The 24,062-nt window shown below is 35.7% G+C and overlaps 1 protein-coding gene across 7 annotated transcripts in view; it reads left to right on the plus strand.

The window, feature by feature from the left end:
• The window catches only part of LOC116463091 (laforin), a 358,522-nt gene that overhangs the window by 22,170 nt on the left and 312,290 nt on the right, over positions 1-24,062 (plus strand). For all 7 annotated transcript variants that reach the window (XR_009211986.1, XR_009211987.1, XM_058434474.1 and 4 more), the window contains exon 2: positions 21,924-22,098. Coding sequence is in view for 5 of the 7 variants with exons in the window: in XM_058434474.1 (XP_058290457.1) it covers positions 21,924-22,098 (175 nt within the window). In the remaining 2 variants the exon portion in view is untranslated. The remainder of the gene's footprint in view (positions 1-21,923; positions 22,099-24,062) is intronic.

Consider the following 24,062-nt stretch of genomic DNA (forward strand, 5'->3'; position numbering starts at 1 on the left):
ATTATGGGAGCTACAATTCAGGATAAGATTTGGGTGGGGACACAGCCAAACCATATCCTTCTGCCCTGGCCCCTCTAAAATCTTATGTCCTCACGTTTCAAAACCAATCATGCCTTCCCAACAGTCCCTGAAAGTCTTAACTCATTTTAACAACTCAGAAGTCCACAGTCAAAAGTCTCATCTGAGACAAGGTAAGCCCCTTCTGCCTGTGAGCCTGTCAAATCAAAAGGAAGTTAGTTACTTCTCAGATACAATGGGGATGCAGGCGGTGGGTAAATACACCAGTTCAAAATGGGAGAAATAGGCCAAAATTAAGGGGCTACAGGCCTCATGAAGTCTGAAACCCAATAGGGTAGTCATTAAACCTTAAAGTTCCAAAATAATCTCCTTTGACTTTATATCTCACATCCGGGTCACACTGATGCAAGAGGTGGGCTCCCATGGTCTTGGGCAGCTCCTTCCCTGTGACTTTGCAGTGTCCAGCCCCACTCCTGGCTGCTTTCATGGGCTGGTGTTGACTGTCTGTGGCTTTTCTAGGCACACAGTGCAAGCTGTTGGTGGATCCACCATTCTGAGGTCTGGGGGTTGGTGGCCCTCTTCTGACAGCTGCGTTAGGCAGTGCCCCAGTGGGGACTCTGTGTGGGTGCTCCAATCCCACATTTTTCTTCTGCACTGCCCTAGCAGAGGTTTTGCATGAGGACCCCTCCCCTGCAGCACACTTCTTCCTGGGCATCCAGGCTTTTCATGCATCCTCTGAAATCTAGGTGGAGGTTCCCAAACCTCAATTCTTGACTTCCGTGCATCCACAGGCTCAACACCTTACGGAAGCTGCCAATGCTTTGGGCTTATACCCTCTGAAGTCATGGCTTGAGCTGTACCTTGGCCCCTTTTAGCCATGGCTAGAGTGACTGGGAAACAGGGCACCAAGTTTCTAGGCTGCATACGGCAGTGGGCCCTGGGCCCAGCCCATAAAACCATTTTTTCCTCCTGCTTCTCCAGGCCTGTGATGGGAGGGGCTGCTGCAAAGGTCTCTGACATTCCCTAGATACATTTTCTCCATTGTCTTGGTGATTAACCTTTGGCTCATCATTACTTATGCAAATTTCTGTAGCCAGCTGGATTTTTTCCCCAGAAAATGCGTTTTTTTCTGTTGCATCATCAGGCTGCAAATTTTCCAACCTTTTATGTTCTTCTTCCTCTTGAATGCTTTGCTGGTTAGAAATTTCTTCCACCAGATACCCTAAATCATCTCTCTCAAGTTCAAAGTTCCACAGATCTCTAGGGCAGGGCCAAAATGGTGCCAGTCTCTTTGCATAGTAAGAGTGACCTTTACTCCAGTTCCTAAGAAGTTCCTCATCTCCATCTGAAACCACCTCAGTCTGGACTTTATTGTCCATATCGCTATGAGCATTTTGGTCAAAGCCATTCAACGAGTCTCTAGGAAGCTCCAAACTTTCCCACATCTGCCTGTCTTCTGAGCCCTCCATACTGTTCCAGCCTCTGCCTATTACCCAGTTCCAAAGTCACTTTCACATTTTAAAGTATCTTTATAGCAGCACCCCACTCTACTGGTACCAATTTACTATATTAGTCTGTTCCCATGCTGCTAATAAAGATATACCTGAGACTCAGTAATTTATAACAAAAGGAAGGAAGTTTAACTGACTCACAGTTCCGCATGGCTGAGGACGCCTCACAATCATGGCGGAAGGCAAAAGAAGGGCAAAATCACGCCTTACATGGCAGCAGACAAGAGAATATGTACAAGAGTATGCCCTTTTATAAAACCATCAGATCTCATGAGACTTATTCACTATCATGAAAATAGCACAGGGAAAAACCCACCCCCATGATTCAGTTACCTCCCACCAGGTTCCTCTCATGACACATGGAAATTATGGGAGCTACAATTCAAGATAAGGTTTGGGTGAGGACACAGCCAAACCATATCAGATGATTTCCTAGTTCCTGTAAAATAAGTCTAAACTTCTTAGTATGGTCTTTCTGGTTTCTCACAATCTGGCAATTACTTACTTTTTCCTGCTGTTCTCCTGCCACTTCCTATCTTGGTACTGTACCATTTTCTTGGATTTCTGACAAAAGCATGGCAGTTTTAGTTCTGCAGTAAACCATGATACATTCACTACATTGACTTTGGTGTAATAATTTGGAAACCAATCAGAAGTAGTGTCTTAGCCTTTTCAGGCTGGTATAACAAAAATACCTTAGATTGGGTAATTTATAAATAAAATAAATTGATTTCTCACAGTTCTGGAGGCTGGAAAGTCAAAGATTAAGGCACCAGTATTAATAGATTTGGCTTTCTCTTTGCTTCCAAGATTACACCTTCTTGCTGCAGCCTCACATGGCAGAGGGGAAAAGGGATTAACTCATTCCCTCAAGCCCTTTTATAAAGACACTAATCCCACTAATGAGGGTGGAGCCCTCATGACTTAATCAGTTTCCAAAAGTCCCTACCTCAATATCATTGGATTGGGGATTAAGTTTAAACATAAATTTTGGAGCAACACAAACATTTAAACTATAGCAAGTGGCCTCTTCAAATAATTTATATTTATTATATAATTCTTAAACATAGCAAGCAATTATGCAATATAAAATTATTGAATGTATTTAAACAAAACCATCTTATTAATATACAACACTAACACATGCGTGTACACATTCCTTTGGATTAGGAGTGCAAGGGCATATTATTTTAATCTCTATATGTTTTCTGCCATGGTCTTTTAGTGCATTGTAGGTATAGTTGCTCTGTTTTTCTCCAGTGGCTACCTAGGCCATCAGTGTTTATTGGATTTAGTATAAAGGCTTTTGTTAGAGCTTCTTGTCTGGGACTTAACCTTCCAGCATTAGCAGAGGGAAAGAACAACATGCACCCTTCCAGCTGGAGCAAATGTTATTGAGCTATAAAAATAGCATGCAGTTTAGTGAAGTTACGTATTTCGGTTATATATGTGGTTAGTGCACTTTCTGGCTTTGTTGTCCTCACTCAACTGTTTGCAGGTTTACATATATATAAATTAGGCAACCTAATGTGTTGATTCTAGGTATAATTTTTGTACATCAGGCTCTGACACACCACCTACCTGGCTATAGTTTTGTGTATATGCCCAATAAGCAACCCTACAGTGTAATTCCTGTTAAGATGTGGGATCCTTCATGGGATACAGGCAGCTCCTATGGATTTACACTGATAAAGTACTATGTCCAGAACTGGGACTTTGAGTCTTAATTTATACTCGCAAATATTCTAAATACGTTTTCTCTTCCTGTCTAATATGTAGTCATTTGCATCTTGAATATCTGAAACCTATACGTTCCAAGTCTTCCAGTCTTCTATGCAAACCCCTTCTTTTCATATTTAAATAAATTGCTTGAATTCCCATCACATATACAGAGAGATCTGATCTCTTTCCTCCATGTTACCCAGCACCATCTTTCCTTGGTATATCTTGGAAATGTTGGAGCGTGGCAGGTGATTAGTGTTTACCGGTATCCATGTCCTCTCCCCAGGAGAAGATTATTCTTTGCTCTGTTGAAGAAGTATATCTTTGTTATGTGGCTTGCTTTGGCCAGTAAAATATGAGATGAAGTGCTGTGTGTCACTTCTTGTTGCGTTGCCTCATTCTCCTTTCTCTTTGCCAAGAAATTGTTGCTATTTCAAATAGGGTTTTCCTTGATGGTCAGCATGAAGATGATGACAATGTGAACAAGAGCCCTTAGCCAATCTATAATGAACTCTAACATGGGAGATAATCAAACCCCTGCACTTTTTCTTTGTTTGCTTGTTTTGAGACAGGGTCTCACTCTGTCACCCAGGCTGGACTGCAGTGGCATGATCTTGCCTCACTGCAGCCTAGACCTCTCTGGCTCAGGTGACCTTCCCACCTCAGCCTCTCAAGTAGCTGAGACTACAGGTGTGTGCGCCACCATGCCCGGCTAACTTGTGTGTGTGTATGTGTGTGCATGCGTATATCTATCTATCTATCTCTATATATATCTTGATATCTATATCTGTATCTATATCTATCTATATCTATATCTATATCTATCTATATTTTGTTGTTTGTTTGTTTGTTTTGGTAGAGACAGGGTTTCACCATGTTGCCCAGGCTGGTCTTGAACTCCTGGGCTCAAGCCATCCACCCACCTTGACCTCCCAAAGTGCTGGGATTACAGGCGTGAGCCACTGTGCCCAGCCCAAACCTTTGCTCTTTTATGCCACTGATACTTTGGGGTTGTTATTACAGCAAGCCCTAGGACCAAAAACAATGCCTGTCATGTAGCAGATGTTCATTAAATGCTTGATAAATGTATGAACTTGAGCAAGGCACTTTCCAGAAATTTCAAACTGGAATACACTCCGTCTTCCTTCTTCAATGTGATTATGTGCCTGGAAATTTGTAACATGAGATAAAGATGCAACGTTTTCTTAAAGCTTGAGTTTTTCTAAAAGACATTTGAGGAAAAAAGCATTATTTAGAAATTAAAACAGACATGTCTGTCTTATGGAATAGTATACAAATCTCAAAGGAATTTTAAAGGAAAACTAGAAGTCTTCTAAGACTATTAATACCAGTTGGGTACTGCCTCAGGTTATTTTTCCAAGACCCCTTGGACATGATAATCTTTGAGTCTCAGTTTTATCCTCTATGAAGTACAACATTTGGACAAAGGTGGAGATGTCAAAGGCTTTTTAGGAGGGGCTATATGGTATGAACAGCAGTGAACTGAGAGCCAGCAGCCTTGGGCTTCAGTCCTTGCTTTGCTATATAAGTATAGGACTGTCAGGTCATTTAATCTTGAAATTTAGACTCAGGAAAAGATGTACTAACACTTCCGCTATCTGTCCCACTGGATTTTTTGAGAAATAATACATTTTAGAATACATTGAAAATTATTAAACTCTATTATTCCAAATGAAAAGTGATAGGAAATTCTTAAAATCTTTTCAAATTTGAATATTTTATTTATATTCTGTTTCCACTGGGTGGCAGTATTTCACTTGCACTCTACCGTAATTTTTATAGTTTGTATATCATCTTATAGAAAAAAATTTAATAACTATTTTAAATGAGTACCTCATTGTTTCCCAACCTTATCTTTCTCCTTTCTCATCCCATACACTCCCTTTCTCTCAAACAATTCAGATAAACCACTACGATTCATTTAAAAAATATTTAATGAAGTAAATGTGACGGCAGTCTCTTTAAGCTTAGCAATTTATTAAGAACTTCTGCTTCATTTGGGAATATGTATTAGATAGCTTAATTTTGCTCAGATGTAAGCAGATTACTTTGATGTAGGTAATTAAAAGTAGTTAAAAATCACCTACAAAAATCTTGCTATTGGTTCTTTATGACAATTTTCAAATAATGTTTTTAAAATTAAGCTGATGGATGTCCTTTTTAACTGATAATACCAGTGATGCCTATTTTATCCTATCATCAGAAGATCATCACACAGTTGTTATATGAAATCCTTGATGTTTATGACATGTTCGAGAAACACTTTATCATGGTTTCATATCAGTTTACTTTGTGTCAATTTCCTAGAAAATTAGGCCCACAAGATGAGTTAAATACGAAAAGTATACTTGTAAAGCTTGGGGAATAATTCCTTGCTGACTTTTGTTGATATTAAGGTAAGTAATGGCATAAATGTGTTAGAGTAGTTGTATCCTACACCATGAAGATCAGAGTCATTCAGCAGCCTAATGGATTGCTAGTTTTCACTTGTAAAGAGACTATCAGTGCAATTTTTAAACTGACATAATCACTGTATTCTGTATAAGAGAGTAGTTGCTTTGAAAAATTAGGCTGTTTAAACTTGCTTATAAAACTTAGTGTAGATAGAATAAATCTTTATTTTTAAATGGCTAAAATGCTATGTAACATTTTAATTGTTTTGTGCCAAATCTTTGCTGTTTTCAGGAAGAAAAAAAGGAAGTTTTTTTTTTTAAAGAATATCTGAGGTCACACGTGGTGGCTCACGCCTGTAATCCCAGCACTTTGGGAGGCGGAGGCGGGATGATCACAAGGTCAGGATATCAAGACCACCCTGGCTAACATGGCAAAACCCCGTCCCTCCTAAAAATACAAAAAATTAGCCAGGCGTGGTGGTGGGTGCCTGTAGTCCCAGCTACTTGGGAGGCTGAGGCAGGAGAGTGATGTGAACCCAGGAGGCAGAGCTTGCAGTGAGTGAGATGGTGCCACTGCACTCCAGCCTGGGCAACAGAGCAAGACTCCGTCTCAAAAAAAAAAAAAAAAAGAAACATGTTTATCAAATTTGCTGATAAGAGAAAGTTGGGAGAGATAGCTGGTATTTTGTTTAAGATGAGCACTATTCAAAATATTTTGTCCCACAGATAGGAATAAACCAATCAGAAGAGATGAATAAAAGTTAACTCTTACATTTGCATTAAGAAGTTATTTTATAAAAATAGAGAACAAGAGAAATTGCATTGATCACAAGTCAAAGAGAAAAGAGTTTGTAGTTTCAGTGTTTCAGTTTTAGGGTAAAGCTAGCATGGTTGGGCAGGGGTTGGGCAGAAATTGTAAACTATGTGAGTTACTGAAAAATCTTGTATCTTGGAAACACGTAGGCCCATGTGGAGTTACTGTTATTATGGTCTTGTCTTGATACATATAGGTCTGAACAAAGTTATTGTTAAAATAATTTGAGTTTGTTTTAGTAGTATACCTCTTTTGCATTAGTGTACAGTTTTGCAAAGACTAGGAGGACTGGAAGAGGTGTAAGGTTAAGAGCTGTTACTGGTTGTTGAACATCAACTGTGATAGTTTCTATGTTAAATCTTTTAAATGGATTATCTCGTTGAATTCTCTCACAACAGCCCTATGAGGCAGATAGGCATTTTCTTTTTTTTTTTGCAAAGAAGAAAACAGACACAGTTTGCTTAAATGATTTTCTCATTACTGTTTGTTTACAAAGAGTAAATCATACAACTTGGAATGAAGTCTGAGTCTGAATCTTGAGCCCATGCACTTAACTGCTATAAAATACTGTCTTTCAAGAAAGAAGTTTTACGGAACCCACAAAGGAGAGTTTCGACAAAGGGTGGTCACTCTCATTAAGTGTTGCACACAGGTAAAGAAATGTGAAAAATTATTATGGAAACTAGCAGATGACTTTGTTTAAAGTTTTTTTTCAGTAGAGCATTGAGTGCAGATGCCATATTGCAGGACGCTGAAGAATGAATAGGGAAGTAAGAGTGCTGGGTGAGCACAGGGCTAGCTAAAGGCAAGAGAAGGCAATAAGAGATGCTGGTGAGGCAGAGATGATTGGAAACCTGGAAGAGGAGGGATTTTGGGGAGATTTAAAGCCAGGAATAGAAGGAGAAGATTCTGTGTTATAGCAAAGAGGTTGTATAAGCCAGACACAATCAAGAACTAGACAAATAACTGGTACTCTCTTTCTTGCTCGCTTTTTTTTGTGTGTGGCAATTGGCAAGTTTTAAAAGTACATTAAAATGCTTCTACTTTTACTGCTGATTTGTTTAAATAAAAATCAGGTGCAATTAAAAATGTAATATGTAATACTTTTGAATTAAATCAAGTAGAGATGCGACGCCTAAGGAAATATGATTTATCCTCCAAAATTATTTGCTGGAGAAAGATAATGTGTTCCAACGCATCACTATCACCATTATTTGTTTCTCTCCACTCTCTGCAGCCAACAGAATCCTGATTTCTTTAGGTAGGAATGGAATGAATCATTGCTATAACCAGTTATGGTAATCTTATCCCTCTTGGGTAGCAATTGGCCTAAGGATGTTAACGTCACCTAGTTCTGGCTCATGAGATATGGGAAGGCGAGGCTCTCAGGAATGCTTTTGCTTTTCTCATGAAAAGGAACAAAGGCTTAGCTGGCATGGCCCTTCACCCTCCTTCATGGCTAGGACTCCAGACATGATGCCTAGAGGTGACCCTCTGAACATGAGGTTAGAAGCATGACGAAAGTCAGCATGTGAAGGACGGCAAAGCAGATGTTTAGGAAGATCTTGGCGTTGACCAGCTCTGGGCTACCTGGCATCTCACCTCTAGTTATGTAAGACAGAGTCTTCTATTAATATTTGTTTAGGTCACTGTTAACCAGATTTTCTGTTGCATGCAACCAGACATAGTTCTGAAAGAAAGAAAATTCTTCTTCAGTTGTTTCTTGTACATGTGTAGTTTATGATTATGGCAAATTTTAGGATAATCTAATTGCCAGGATTACGCCCTCTTTTATTTTCAGTTTATAATGTCTTATTAAAAGGATATAAAACAACCTAGTTTCTCAATTTCATCTTTAAAGATTGTATTTGATCATTTTATCCTCCATTTCAACTAGCTGTATATTTCTAGTTTCTTTCCAGTGCATATGTGATATTCATGTCAACTATATGCCCTTAATATTCATAAAATATTTTTGCCATGGAAGAAACCAATGTGTGAAGCTATCAGGGATGGTTTTTGCAGCAGAACTAGATCAGCTCAAGGGAATGTTTTAAATTATTTAGTCCACATTCTGAAAAATCTTAATTGAAGACTTTTTTTTTTTTTCTTTTGAGGCGGAGTCTCGCTCTGTCACCCAGGCTGGAGTGCAGTGGCGCAATCTCGGCTCACTGCAAGCTCCGCCTCCCGGGTTCACGCCATTCTCCTGCCTCAGCCTCTCTGAGTAGCTGGGACTACAGGCGCCCGCCACCACGCCCGGCTAATTTTTTTTTTTGTATTTTTAGTAGAGACGGGTTTTCACTGTGGTCTCGATCTCCTGATCTCGTGATCCGCCCGCCTCGGCCTTCCAAAGTGCTGGGATTACAAGCGTGAGCCACCGCGCCCGGCCAATTGAAGACATATTTTATGCCAAATATGTTCTTACTATGAAACTGCTAAATGCATGTTTACCTAGCTAGCTGGGTTAGGATGGAATTAAATGTAAAATATTTCTCAATGTTCTGAAGAGTTCCGGGATGGATAGTTATATTCTGCGTTCTCTGCATCTAAATGTTGGACACTGTTAAGATATAGCTACTAGGGAAGTTATCTCCTTCTGCCTCAGCATTATTTGTATATTTAAGTGCACAAAGATAGGTTTTTTGTGTGTGGGGGGGCCTTAAGGTATACGAAATAAAGTAGCAAAATGTGGTTAGAAAAATTTGCTTATACAATGAGACTAATATTGATACAGATGCTTTGTCTATTTTTAATATATGACTTGGATTTGTGTTCTGGCTATGAATAGGGAAATTTCTAGTTAATTCTGAGAGTGCCATGAAGAGAAAAAAAATGAACTACCAGTTTTAACAACAACAACAAAAGTCTAGACACTGCCATGAAAATTGTTTTAATGACAGTAGGAAAATCAACATTAAAGATTATTAGAATAATTAAATCAAAATTTATTAAACACAAAAATAAACATCTCTGCAAGTGACATAGAAAGTAACTTTCAGTATCCAGCAAATGTTTCCAATAATACAGAGATGGCACATTTTAATAGGTTGATCTTTAGTCATAGTATAATGAACTACCAAAAGATTTGATGACATCAAATTAGGTGGTCAAATCTTTTGGCATCTCTTTAGATTATTATCACATTTAATGAATTATTAATAATTCAATCTTCATGGTTCGATTCAAGCCTATTAAGAATAATCTGAGTTTCAGATTTGATTTTAAAATTATATATCAAGAAAGCTCTGTTATTGTGTTTAATTTTAAATAAAAGCATAATTGTCTGGTAATGCCATTGTGGAATTTTTTCAGCATAATCTACAACCTTTGAGATGCTTCCTATTTTGAAGTGTGTTTATCATCATGAATCATTAACTAATGTAAATGCTTTGCATTAAAAAATGCCTTCTTAAATACTGTAATGATTAGAGATGTGTAATTCTATTCTTTACTTTCCAAGTCATGAAATCCAGTTGTTTTACAGTGCTGGCTTTGGAATTCAGTCAGCAATATGGACATCCTGTGGGCCAGTGTTGTCACTCTACCCACTGAAATAAACAAATTTGTTCTTATCCATTTCTTAATTTGAATCATACCTATTCATACATTTTTGTACTGTTTGTCATGTGCCTAAAGCATATCCTATTGTTCATCACAGCATAGCACCCATTCCCTCTATTATAAATCCTTTCTCAGTAATTCTACCCCATACTGATATTACCTTCTCCAACATACTCCATTTTTAGTTTTCTACATTCATATGCACACCACAAACCTATCATAATTTTTCTCTCCCAGTGAGCCAGTTGATCCTTAGCATACAACTCAGCATAGCCTTTCAGTCATCACACATGGAAAGTGGCATTTGAGATGAGGCCTGTTTGCAATCCTTTGGTACTCTGTTCATGTTTCAGTTAACATACAGTTTTAAAATTATTTTCATAATTTAGTTTTGTTTCACTAATGGCTTCCTATAACTTTAATCAACAGAAGTTCATTTATTGTGGGAATCATGTTTTAAACTTCATTTATTACTCCATCCTAGCATAGGACTGGATACATAACAAGCTGTCAATCATACTTGATTATTAACTGGAATAAATTGGAATATTTTACATATATGAGTATATTAGTCTGCTAGGACTGCCATAACAAAATACCACAGACTGGATGGCTTAAACAACAGAAGTTTATTTTCTCACAATTTTGATGACTAGAAGTCATAGATCAGGGTGCTGGCAGATTCCGTTACTGGTAATGCTTCTCTTCCTGGCTTGCAGATAGCCACCATCTGCCTGTATCCTTACATGGTGTTTCCTCAGTGTGCTTGAGGAGAGAGAGATCTCTGGTGTTTTTTCCTCTTATGGAGTGTAATGGCATTAGGACTTCACTCTATGACATCATTTTACCTTAATTACCACCATAAAGGTCCTACATTTCATACAATCACATCGGGAGGTTAGGGCTTCAATATATAAATTTTGGAGTGGGGGAGACACAATACAGTCCATAACAATGGGATATTCAATTATTAGTATTTTAAAAAATGTACTATTAAATTTTACTTTTGCTTTTACCTTGTTTTTTTTTTCTATTATGTTTCTTCATATTAACTTGGTATAAGCCTCCATTTCATCCATTTCTTTTTCTAATCATGGAAGTTTTTTGTTGTACTATTTTCTGCTCTGTATGGCTTGACAGCTGTTAATTAAGTCTTTCCTTAAAATTCTTAGCTGGAACTGATCAAGGTCCTTCTGGGAGTTTTCCTCAAAGATCCCCACTGGAGGCTTGGCAGATAGTGAATCCAAGGCTAAGCTTTGTCAATCACTCCTTCTGTTTCCTTTTTCTGCACGCCTTAAGCTTACCTTTGAGAGGGTTAACACGTCATACTGGGCTGCTAAACAACTGTCTCAAGGACATTTGTCTATTTTCTCATAGAATTTGAAGCATAACAAATGGCTCAAGGACCTTTGTCTATGTTCTCATAAGCATTTGAATGACCTTAACTCTAATTGTTGAGAACAAATGAGGCCAACCTATTATGCACCAAGTTATGAGCCCACTGAGTTGTAATTCTCCCATAATTCTGTGCAGTAATTGTCTTAGGCTGAGTGGCTCATTTTTGACTAAAAGAGCTAGACAAGTTTACATATACAGATGTACAGAAAGGCTGGTGCTTATGTATCCAAAATTTCACAATATTATTTGTCATCAAAATAACAATAATCAATAGTAATCAGTTTTCTACCTTGAAATACACTACACACACACACACACACACACACACACACACACCCCTACCTGTGCCAGATGTTTGATTCATTACTAGGATCATACTATCATATTTGATATTTTCTTTCCTGATCCTCCAAATTCTAACTTCCTTATCATATAATATTTTCATTTATTTTAGAAGACTCTGTTATCTCTAATTCTAGTACCTGTTTTAGTCATTGCTGTATGGGTTACTTATTTGTCTTTATAATTCCTATTCCTATTATTGATATTTTTAAGGGAAAAATCATAATTGTATACGTGTATGGGGTACATTGTAATGTTTTGATATAAGTATATTTGTGGAATAAGTAAATCAAGCTAACACATATCACTTCACTTATTTTTTTGCGGAGAGAAACCTTTGAAATTTATACTCTTAGCTATTTCCAATATATTATTGACTTTAGTCACCCTACTGTGCAATAGATCTCAAACATTTATTCCTTCTGTCTAATTGAAACTTCTCCTTTTTTTGATATAGGCATTTATTGTTATGAACTTCCTTCTTAGAATTGCCTCTGCTGCGTCTCATAGGTTTTGATGTGTTGTATACCCATTATCATTTGTCTGAAGATGTTTTTAATTTCCCTTCTTATTCCTTCTTTGACTTATTAGTTGTTCAGGAGCATGTTGTTTAATTTCCACATATTTGTAAATTTTCCCAGTTTTCTCCTACAATTGAGTTCTAGTTTCATATCATTATAGTAGGAAACAGTACTGGATATAATTTCAGTCTTCTGGAATTATGAAAGACTTATTTTGTGGCTTAACATATGATCTGTTCTGGAGGATGTTCTGTGTATATTTGAGAAGAATGTGTATTCTTTTGCCATATATTTCTGTTAGGTTCATATATTTCTGTTAGGTTCATTTGGTCTAAAGTGTAATTAAAGTCCAATGTTTCCTTATTGATTTTCTGTCTAAAAAATGATGTTCTGTCCAATGCTGAAAGTGGAGTATTAAAGTCCCCTACTATTACAGTATTGCAGTCTATCTCTCCCTTCAGATTGCTTAATAACTGCCTTAAATATTTAGGTGCTACTATGTTAGATGTATATTTATAAATATTGGAGAATTGACACCTTTATCATTATATAATTACCTTCTTTGTCTTTCTTTACTGATGTTTGACTTAAAGTCTTTTTCGTCTGATAGAAATATAGCTACCTCTGCTCTCTTTTGGCTTCCATTTGCATGGAATATATTTTTCCATCCCTTTATTTTCCATCTACGTGTGTTCTTACAAGTAAAGTGAGTATTTTGTAGGCAGCATCTCATTATGTTTTGCTTTTTCAATCTATTCAGTCACTTTATATCTTTTGATTGGAGAATTCAATCCATTTCCACTCAAGGTAATTATAGTATGTAAGGACTTATCTTACTGCCTTTTCATAATTTGTTTTCTGGTTGTTCTGTGTATCTTTTGTTCTTCCTCTTGTTGTCTTTCTTTGTGGTTTGTCTTCTGTAGTGATGTCTTGAATCCCTTCTTTTTATATTTTGTGGAAGTATAATAGGGTTTTGCTTTGCAATTACCATGAGGTTTACATAAAACATTACGTGTAATAGGCTATTCTAAGCTGATACCAACTTAACTTTAATCAAATACAAAAGCTCTCCATGTTTACTCCTCCCTACCACATTTTATGATTTTGATGTCAAAGTTGGCAACTTTTTGTAATTTGTATCCCTTAACAATTTATCAAATCCACAGTTGTTTTTAATAGTTTTGTCTTTTAACTCTCATGTTAGAGATAAAATTGCTTTACACATCACCTTTCAAGCAAAAGACTATTTTGAATCTGACTATGTATTACTGATACCACTGAATTTTTTTCCTTCATGTATTTTATGTTATTAATTAGTGGTATGTTTTCTCAGCTTAAAGAACTCACTTTAAGAATTCCCATAAGACAGAACTAGTGGTGATGAATTCCCTTATTCTTTATCTCAGGAATCGTATTCTCTCCTTCCACTCTAGAAATCTGTTTGTGAATGTGGTAGGTTGTACTGACAGTTGGGGAGGAGGAGAAGAGAGAAATATTACAGAAGTGCATAAAACTTCAAATTAAATATTAAATGATGCTTGCCATTAACTGCTCTTTGGTGGTCTCATGATCAGGGTATTTTGACTATCATTTATTCTTACATAGTTTTTCTAGGTGGATCTTCTCTCTTTTCTTTCTGCATCTCGCCTTTCCTCCTTCTTGTCTATCTTAACACCCCTTACTTCATCGTCTCCTTCACCGATTGTATCTCAGGTTTCCATTTCATTAGGAAGGACAGTTTAGTTGTATCTATGACTACCCCCAAACTCAGCTATTGTCTACCTTTGCATTTTGCCATTCATCAAAGTGCTCAACTGGAACAGGATTCATCATCTCAAAGAGGCAGTTGGTTGAACAAAAAGATTTTTTGTGCATTTTATTTCTTTGTTTTTTGCCATTAGAAGAGAACATCAAAGTGCCAAAGAGTTTGTAATGACTGTATCATGTTTGTGCAACTTTATGCAATAATAGCTTCTGAGGTAGTAACAGATGGGGCATGAGAGAGATCAGATGTGGGTGAGTTAATAGTTAAAATTAGAGATTAATGTGTTAGAATCAAAACTTGTGTTCATATGCTAGAAATGAAACATGTAAAATAATTTAAATCCAAAGAGGATAGTTCAAATAAAATAACATGAATAATAATTGTAAATTTTATTTTGCTTAAGGACACTACACCTATCCAATAGATACTTAACCAATATAATTTCAGAACTTCTGGATTTATTAAGAAATAAACATATTTTAACCCAAACTCTCAAACTTATAGTACTATGTAAAATAATGAGTTAGTTGTGAGTTTTTAAATTCTAGGGTTGCTTATTTCTGTGGCTTTGATTGGAGTGCCAGACAGCAGTTCCCTTACTCCTACACATTTATTCACTTCGTTTGAAATCACCTAACTTGCCTTGATGAACAAATAACAAAGTAGCTAAAACTGTTCTGAAGAAATAGATATTTTTGTTAATCCAATAATTTTCTACTTTTCTATCAAAAATACAGATTAGTTTTTTGCAACATAGTGAGCGATTTGTATGTTTACTTTTTAAATTTTAATTTTAATAAATTTATTTTTTAATTTTAACTTTTAGAGATTTAGGGGTACAAGTACAATTTCATTACATGGACATGTTGCACAGTGGTGAAGTCTAGGCTTTTAGTGTGTCTGTCACCTGAATAGTGTACATTGTACCCAGCAGGTAATTTTTCATCCCTCACCTCTTCCTACCTCCCCACCTTTTGAAGTCTCTAATGTCTATTATTTCACTCTGTATGTCCATGTATATCCAATGCTTAGCTTCCACTTATAAGTGAGAATATGTGCTATTAGACTTTTTAAGTTATTTCTCTTAGAATGATTGCCTCCACATCCAAATAGGAAGACAGGAAGTGAAACTATCCCTGTTTGCAGATGATATGATTCTATACCTAGAAAACCTCACAGTCTCTACCCAAAAGCTCCTTGTTCTGATAAACAACTTGAGCAAAGTTTTAGGATACAAAATCAACATATGAAAATCATAGCATTTCTATATACCAACAGCATCCAAGCTGAGAGACAAATCAATAATGAAATCCCATTTACAATAGCCACAAATAGAATAAAATACCTAGGAATACATCTAACTAGAGACATGAAAGAATTCTGCAACAAGAATTACAAAATACTGGTCAAAGGAGTCAGGGATGACACAAACAAATAGAAAAACATTCCATGATCCTGGATAAGAAGAATTAATGTTGCTCAAATGGCCATACTGCCCAAAGAAATTTATAGACTCAACCCTATTCCTATCAATCTACCAATGAAATTCTTCACAGAATTAGAAAAAACTTTTAAAATTCATGTGGAATCAAAAGAGAACTCAAATAGCCAAAGCAATCCTAAGCAAAAAGAACAAAGCTGGAGACATCACATTACTTGACTTCAAACTATACTACAAGGCTATTGTAACCAAAAGAGTATGGTACTTGTACCAAAATGGACACATAGACCAATGGAACAGAATAGAGAGCCCAGAAATAATGCCAGACACCTAAAACCATCTGATCTTTGACAAAGTGAACAAAAATAAGCAATGGGGAAAGGACCCTATTCAATAAATAGTGCTGGGATAACTGGCTAGCCATATGCAGAAGATTGAAACTGGACCCCTTCCATATACCATATACAAAAATTAACACAAAACAGATTAAAAACCTAAATATAAAACCTAAAACTACTTATTATTGGTTTCTAGTTTGATTCTGTTAATGTCAAAAAACACAATTTGTATGATTTAAGTTTTCTAAAGATTTGAAGTTGTTTTATGGTACAGGATATGTTCTATCTTGGTTTACGTACTGTGAACATGTGCATTCTGCTATATTGGGTGCTGTATAAATGTCAACTAGGTAGTGTTGGTTGATGGTGTTCTTGAGTTTTCTAATATCCTTGCTGATTTTCTGTCTAATTGTTCTAACAATTGTTTTGGGTGAGGTGTTGAGGTCTCAAACTATAATTCTGGATTTTTAAAATTCTTTCAGTTCTCTCAGTTTTTTGCTTTACATATTTAACAACCTTACTGTTTGATATATACACAGTTAAAGTTGCTGTGTCTTCTTGTTAGATTGATACTTTAAACATTGTATAATTTCCCCTCTCGTAATTTTCTTTACTCTGAAGTATACTTTATATAATAGTAATATAACTACTGCTTTTTGATTAAAGTTTGCGTAGTATATCTTTTTCTATGCTTTTACTTTCCACCTGCCTATATAATTTGAAGTGAATTACTTCTAGACAGCATATAATTGATTCACTTAAAAATTACTCTGCCAACTTTTGTATTTTCATTGGTGTATTTAGACTATTTATATTTAACATAATTATTGGTACGTTAGAGCCTAAGTTTGCCATTTTATTTTTTGTTTCTGGTCCTTTTTTTGTGATTGTATGGCATGTCTGGTTCATAATTGAACTTTTTTTAGAATTCTGTTTTGATTTACACATAGAATTTCTATACACATTGTGTATATTATATACCTGACATCATAGTTCACTGGTATCAACCTTTTATGAGTTTGAGTGAGTTTTAGAAAACTTACCTCCATTTTTATTCCTTTGCCCTTCCTCATTTGCAATATAATTGCCTTAAATATTTCCTTTACATACATGTAGAATAACATCAGACAATGTTAGAATGTTTGCTTATTTACTTATATTTTTGTTTACTGTGCTCATTCTTCCTGTTTTCGAAGAGTTTCTTTTTGTATAGACATCTTCTGTTCATCATTTTTAAGGTAATTCAGCTGGCAAAATTTTCTTAGTTTTCCTTCATTGAGCATGTTTTGATTTTCCCTTTTTTTCCTGAAGGAAATAGTCACAAAGTAAGATTCTTGGTTGACAGTTGTTCTTTTTTACAGCACTTGAAAAATGACACTTCCTTTGGTGACTTCTGATGAGAAATCTGCTTATGTTAGAATATTTTTTCCTTTACATTGCTGTTTTTCTCTGGATACTTTTATGATTTTCTCTGTCATTAGTTTTCAGAAGTTTAAATATGTCATGTCTCAGTATTGATTTCTTTGGGTTTATGTTGTTTGGGCTTTGCTCACCTTCTTGAATTTGTAGGTTTTGCCTCTTGCCAAATTTGAAAAGTTTTCAAGCATTATTTTCTCAGGTACTTTTAAGCCCTAGTATCTTTTCCCTCTTCTTCCAAGATTCCAATTACATATATTTAGATCTTCTGTTAATAGTACATACCAGAAGTCCCTAAGGGTCTGTTTTTTTTTTTTTTTTTTTTTTAATTCAGCCTACTTTTCTGTTGTTTGCTGTTTAGATTGGGTAATTTCCATGGTTCTGTCTTGAAGTTTGTGAATTCTTTCCTCTGTCCCTTCCATATTGCTCTTAAACCCATCTATTGAGTTTTTAAAATTTCAAATACTGTGTTTTTCAGTTCTAAAGTTACTATTTAGTTCCTCTTTTCATCTTCTATTCCATTGCTGAGACATTCTGATTCTTCATTTATTTGAAATGTGTTCTAATGGGTTACTGAGGCTTTAAAATCTTTATCACATAATTCTAACATCATTGTTCTCTTGGTGTTGGCCTTTATCAGGCATCTTTTTTTTTTCCATTTAGTTTGAGATCTTAGTGGTTATTGATATAACGGGTGACATTCTATTGAAAACTGGACATTTTGGGTATTATATAATGAGGTTAGCTCTTATGTAAACTTTCGATTTTAACTGAATTCTTCTGACACCACTCCAGCAGAAGAATGGCGGTCCCACCTTATTACCCAGGTTCTTCACACTGTTTCCATTTATAACCAAACCAAACAGACTCCTCCCTGAGTGAGGTGGTAGTTCTAGCTCTCCAGTAGGCCTCCATTGATAGCTTCCTGTCTGAGAGAGGGAGGAATGCCTTGTTACTGCTTCCCACATGGCATCCACTGATGGTGGGGTGGGAAGGAGGTGAAAATCTTGACTTTCCACTAGGTCACCTTTGACACGATCTCAGTGGGAAGAAGGGGCACCTCGTTACTGCCAAATGGAGGTGGAAGTCCACCTTTCCACTTGGACTCCACTACATTGCCAAGGGTGATGCTGAAAGTTTCAGACCCCTACTCATCCTTCTCTGACACCATGATAGTGAGTGGGTTGAGGCACTGCAATACAGCTTAGCAAACAAAAGTGGAAGTCTACCCATGCTTGGCATTTGCTGGCTGGAGTGGGTGTGGGGCCACATTTTTTCAGTGGGTTTGACTGGAGTATTGTAGTTATTATCAAATAGATTTCTGTCTGGCTAGGCTTGTCTTTTCATTTGGCTAGATGGAATGGACTTTTGTCATGTTTTCTTTTTGCTGTCCTTGTGTTACCAGGTTGCTGGCTTCTTCAGATCTAAGTCTGGGATATATAAGGCAAAAGGAAATGCAGAGAACTCAATACTTAACGTCTTTCCTTAGGTCTCAGTGTCCTTGGATGGTCTGTTTTCTCTTTGCCTTTCAAAGTTATTTTATGTTTATTTATAATTTTCAGGGTTTTCAATTATACTTAGTGAGAGGACTAGGGAAAAGTACATTTATTCCATAGTTCTTCATGCAGAAATCTCCAAAACCAAAATTATTGTACTATTCATTTTTGCCATTTCATTAGGTGAAATTAAAAAGACAATAACCCATCCTCTAAAAGACATTTTAACTATTAGAACATATTTTGAATAACTCAGGTTACTGTCCATGAAAGACTTTTAAAAATGTTTCCTAAAACATAAATGTGTAAAAATGAGTAATTAAAGAAATCATTCTAGGAATGAAGAATTCTTATGAACATTATGATATATAAATAATTCTTCTTGGTCATTATAATTTATGAATATTTGATCTCTTCAACAATTATATTTTTAATAGGTAATAATTCAATTGTTGTAAGTCCGTTATACTGACCAATGGGAGCCATAGATATTATTTTATTTAACTAAAAAAGTAACACCCGCTCCTTGTAGCTAATCCAATCAATTCAAAACAGTTGACTGTGACAGTTCCCCTCCATCCAATTCCATTTCCTAGAAGTACCATATCCAGTTTGTAGTCTATGTTTACACTTTCAGTCATGCTCTGCTGCTTCACTTAGTCACTCCTACTTTTCCTTTTCAGCTCCTCTCTCTATTCATCTTTTGTAAGTTTATCCTTCTCTCTCTGGCTGTTAAACATTGAAAGACTTTCAGACTTTGTTCTAGAACTTTTTTCCTTAATTAATATTGTTTTTCTTTGTGACTCGTCTATGTTCCTATTTCAATTACCATTTGCACTCAAATTACTCATATATTTATTTTTTTAGTTCAGATTTCTTGTTTTAATGTCAGATCAATAACTCCAGCTCTCTTTTGATGACTCCTTTTGGATATCTAAAGAGCACTCCAAACCCAACATTGCCAGAACTAGATAGATGATCTTTCCTTACAGCCTCTTTCAGATTTTGCATCTCAGTGAATAGTACCACTGTATATTGAATTATTTTCACTAGAAGCTTAAGAGTCATTATTGATCCCCTTTCATCTTCACCTTCCTTTTCCAATTAATCACCAAGTCCCGTGGCCTTTCCCTCCTGAATCTGCATAATCCTTTCAATGTCTGTGACCAAACTTCATCATAAACTACCTAGGCCAATATAGTAGTTTCTTAAATGGACTCTCTGCTTCTCTCTGATTGTTCTTGAATTGTTTTTTTACTCTGTAGCCAGAGAGGTATCCTTAAAATAAAATCTGGTTATGTTACATGCCTGCTTAGAAGATTTCAAATTTTTAGTTGCTCTTATGATAAATATCTGAGTTCTTAACATGACCTAGCACAGTACCTGTCTCAACAAATATCTGTAGAAGAATGAAAAAAACTTATGGTTTACAGTATTTTCTATTAAAATAGTATTACTATACACATGTATCTGTATGCATCAGAGATTCTTTTTTCTTATTAATATTTCTGTTGGATATGTTTCTAGAAGTGAGGTTGCTAGTATAGTTTGGTTTTTATCTATTAAAAATGAAGGTTAATAGAGATGTGGTGCAGTGCCTTGTAGTCGTCAAGAAAAAAAATCCATTAAGAGAAAAAAGAGGAGACTGATCTAGGAAGATCAGTAATGGTTTATTAAGAGAGTCATCCTGTACCGTCTGTCTGATGGCAGGAGTTATATCTCAAAGAAACATCAAATAATTTAAGGATTTTTTGAGATCTTATGCCAAGCAAATTTAGGTTAAATATTTTGCAAGACAGAGCAAGGAGAAAAGAACAAATGAATCACATTTTTGTATTCATAACAAATGTGATTTATTTCTATAAACCACTCATGCATTTAGTTTTCTTACATGTCTTTCTTACAGTATATTATAATTAGGTAGTATAAAGAAAGGCATGATTTGAAATGGGATAATGAAAAGGTAATGAAAGTAATGTATGAATTATAATTTTTATAGAAATCAAGGTTTACTAGTATGTAAGACCATTTGGGCTGCTGTAAACAAAACACCATATGTTGGTTAGCTTATGAACAATAGAAATTTATTGCTCACGGTTCTGGAGGCTGGGGGGTCTAAGACTGAGGCATACCAGATTCAGTGATTGGTGAGGGCTCACTTACTGGTTCATAGGTGGCGACGACTTGCTGTGTTCTCACATGGTGGAACAGAGCAAGGGGTTTCTTTCACCCCTCTTTTATAAGGGAGCTAATTGCATTTGTGAGGGTTCTTCTTTATGACCTAATCATCTCCTAAAGGCCCCAGCTCCTAATACCAACACCTTGGGTGTTAGGATTTCAACATATAAATTTTGGGGGGACAAAAACATTCATACCATAGCAACTAGTGTAGCTGATACTGGGCAGAATCGTGAAATAAGCAAATAATATTTTTAGAGATGTGTCTCTGCTTCCTTTGATCCGTGGCCCTGGAAGGAAGATGGTGTGTCTTTGTGCATGTGACAGCAGCAGGGAGCATCACAAAGGCATCAGACGCCAGAAATGGGGGGGACTAGGAGAGGCAGGTTGCTACTAGCTCCGCACTGCTAGTTTGGTGACCTTGAGCAAGCTAGTTAATCTCTGTGAGACTTATTTTCCTCATTTGAAAATAATAATAATAACTGTTTTACCTGTAAAGTAGATTCGATGTGATCATTTATTACTTATTAATACATTTATCTATAATTATGCATTTTTTTGTTGAGCTGATACTAAAATACTTTATTCCTGATTTTATTCATAAATTTGCATACCAGAAAGATAGAAGTGTGTAATGTGGGGCATTAATAGCTTTAAAAACTTTTTTAGGAGCTTCTCAGGCTGCAAAGTGATTCATAATGGCCTCTTAGAGCACTGAGAGGTACCATGAAGCTCTGAAAGAGTTAACATGCTTTTTATAACCCATGTATTCAAAGGGAGTAAAAAACTCTGATTTTCCTAAGTAACTCTTTACAAATTCCTACTGTTCTGTTTTTCACTCTAGTCTTTTTTGTTTATACTGAAATGTGTAGATTAAGTAGCTTTATGTTTATTTTTTTCTTGCTATTAATTTTGTATCAGCTGCTTTGAGAATGTTTAAACAGAACACTGATTTAATTGCTCTGTTTATCATTTCTTCTTTTTCTAGGCAATGGACCTCATCATGACCGTTGCTGTACTTACAATGAAAACAACTTGGTGGATGGTGTGTATTGTCTCCCAATAGGACACTGGATTGAGGCCACTGGGCACACCAATGAAATGAAGCACACAACAGACTTCTATTTTAATATTGCAGGCCACCAAGCCATGCATTATTCAAGGTAAAAATAGTGCTATGTTTATAAGCATAGAAGTAGGATAAGAGGTAGCATTAGCACAATGGAAGTATTTACTGTGTTCAAAACTGCAGTGTCTCACTTTGGAGGGGTCTATAGGCCTGTAGTACTTTGAGGAGATAATTACAGTGAATCAGTGTGTGAGCTTTTCTGGGTCTAGATATGGAGGATTTTAAAAATAGAATTCCTTAATAAATGCATACCCTAGCATCAGTATATTTTTGACCAGATAGTAGCTAACCAATCTCTGTACTTATGTAGTGGATTAAAAATAAGAACTGCACTAAAATAGCCTAAATTAATATTTGTGTCCTTTATGCTACTGACTACCAGTGAAACAAAAATTGGTATTTCCTTATAAAATCTTATTCAAATAAATATGTGTGAAAATACAGACACAGGACTAGATTGAATATGATTATCTGCTTTATTATGTGTTAATATTTTGATTTATTTGTTCATTTAATTCCTAAACCAGGAGGTTGCTAAATAAAACATAAGGCTCATTATCCTTTTCTCCTTTTCCGCTCATCAGAAGTGATTATTTTTAATCACTTTATGGTTAGATTTTCTTGAGATTAAATCTAAATCTTAAACAATATGCATATGTGTTGCTTGTTAATGTACCAGTTTAAAAATAGCTATCGATTCCCCTCTATTACACATAAGAAATTGACATCTCTCGTACTTGTCCTCGCTCCCCACTCCAGTCCCTAGCAGGCATTTTTTGAAAAGTTCCATTGTTACTTACCATCATACAAATTCTGTCTTGACCCATCAATTTTTCATAGTGTCTCCTAGTTTCCTACATTGTAAGAGCAGAGTTTTTTTTATTCCCGTATTTTTTTCCACACCTATTTCCACCTACTAACTCCTGCTTTTAAATTACTTTTATAATTTCAAGGCTTATAGAATTTACATTAAACTTAGTAAATATAAATATCTTTCACACTTTGATTATTTAAAATTTGAAAGCAATTGCCAACATTTAAAATATTATGTAAGTGTTATTTACTGTAGAACTTACAGTGTTTGTACCATACACAAGGAGATGCCTTCTCATGTTCTTTAAGAATGTGTTATTTTGAATGAGAGATACAATTAATATAAACAGAGTTTTGAGGGGTAAAAGAGAGAGAAAATGCAATTTCACAATAGTTTTAGGGAATTAATAGTCCTCTTGAACACATCTTTCTTTCAAACTTCTGGTAGATGTTGGCTTTGCTGATGGGTTGTGTGCATAGAATGAGGAAGACAAGAGTTAAGCATGTCTCGTGGTTTTATGGCCTGAGCTAATGAATTAATGGTGTTGCTGCTCACTGAGATGGGGAAGACTAGGAGATGAGCAATTTGAAGTAGGGATTGAGGTAAAAGTTCTACTTTAGTCATTTTTTGAAATGTCTGTTAGATTACAGGAATGAAATTGATTTGATGTCAGGAATTTTATGGAGAACTTGGAAATAAAGATATAAAATTGGCAGTTATCAAGACATAGATAGCATTCAAAATGTTGAGTCTAGATGAGACGATAGTAAATGAGTGAAGTATAGAAGAGACAAAGAGAAGAAGGAAGAATATTGAGCCCTGGTTCACACAATTTAGAAGTCAAGGAGCAGCAGAAGATCCAGAGAAAAGAATAAGAAGGAACACCTCTTGAGATGGTCTGACATTTAATGAGGATATGTTTATGGGTTCTTTTAAATGATCCTGAACCACATTTCCTGAATGAACCCTTTTTTCTGAAGAGTCATGTCTTGGGCTCTGGAGATTTTTTCCACTGTATGATTATTTCTTCTCCTTGATTGCCTTTGCTCTTTGTCATTAGAGACACTCCTTAGATGGATGTTGGACCTCTTGGATTTACATTTTATATTGTCATCTTTTTTGTTGCTTTACATTTTGAGAGGCGTCTTTTTTTCCAATTCAGCTATTGATTATTTTTTTCTTAA

The sequence above is a fragment of the Hylobates moloch genome, unplaced genomic scaffold, assembly GCF_009828535.3.
Source record: "Hylobates moloch isolate HMO894 unplaced genomic scaffold, HMol_V3 SCAFFOLD_27, whole genome shotgun sequence".
Lineage (NCBI taxonomy): Eukaryota > Metazoa > Chordata > Mammalia > Primates > Hylobatidae > Hylobates > Hylobates moloch.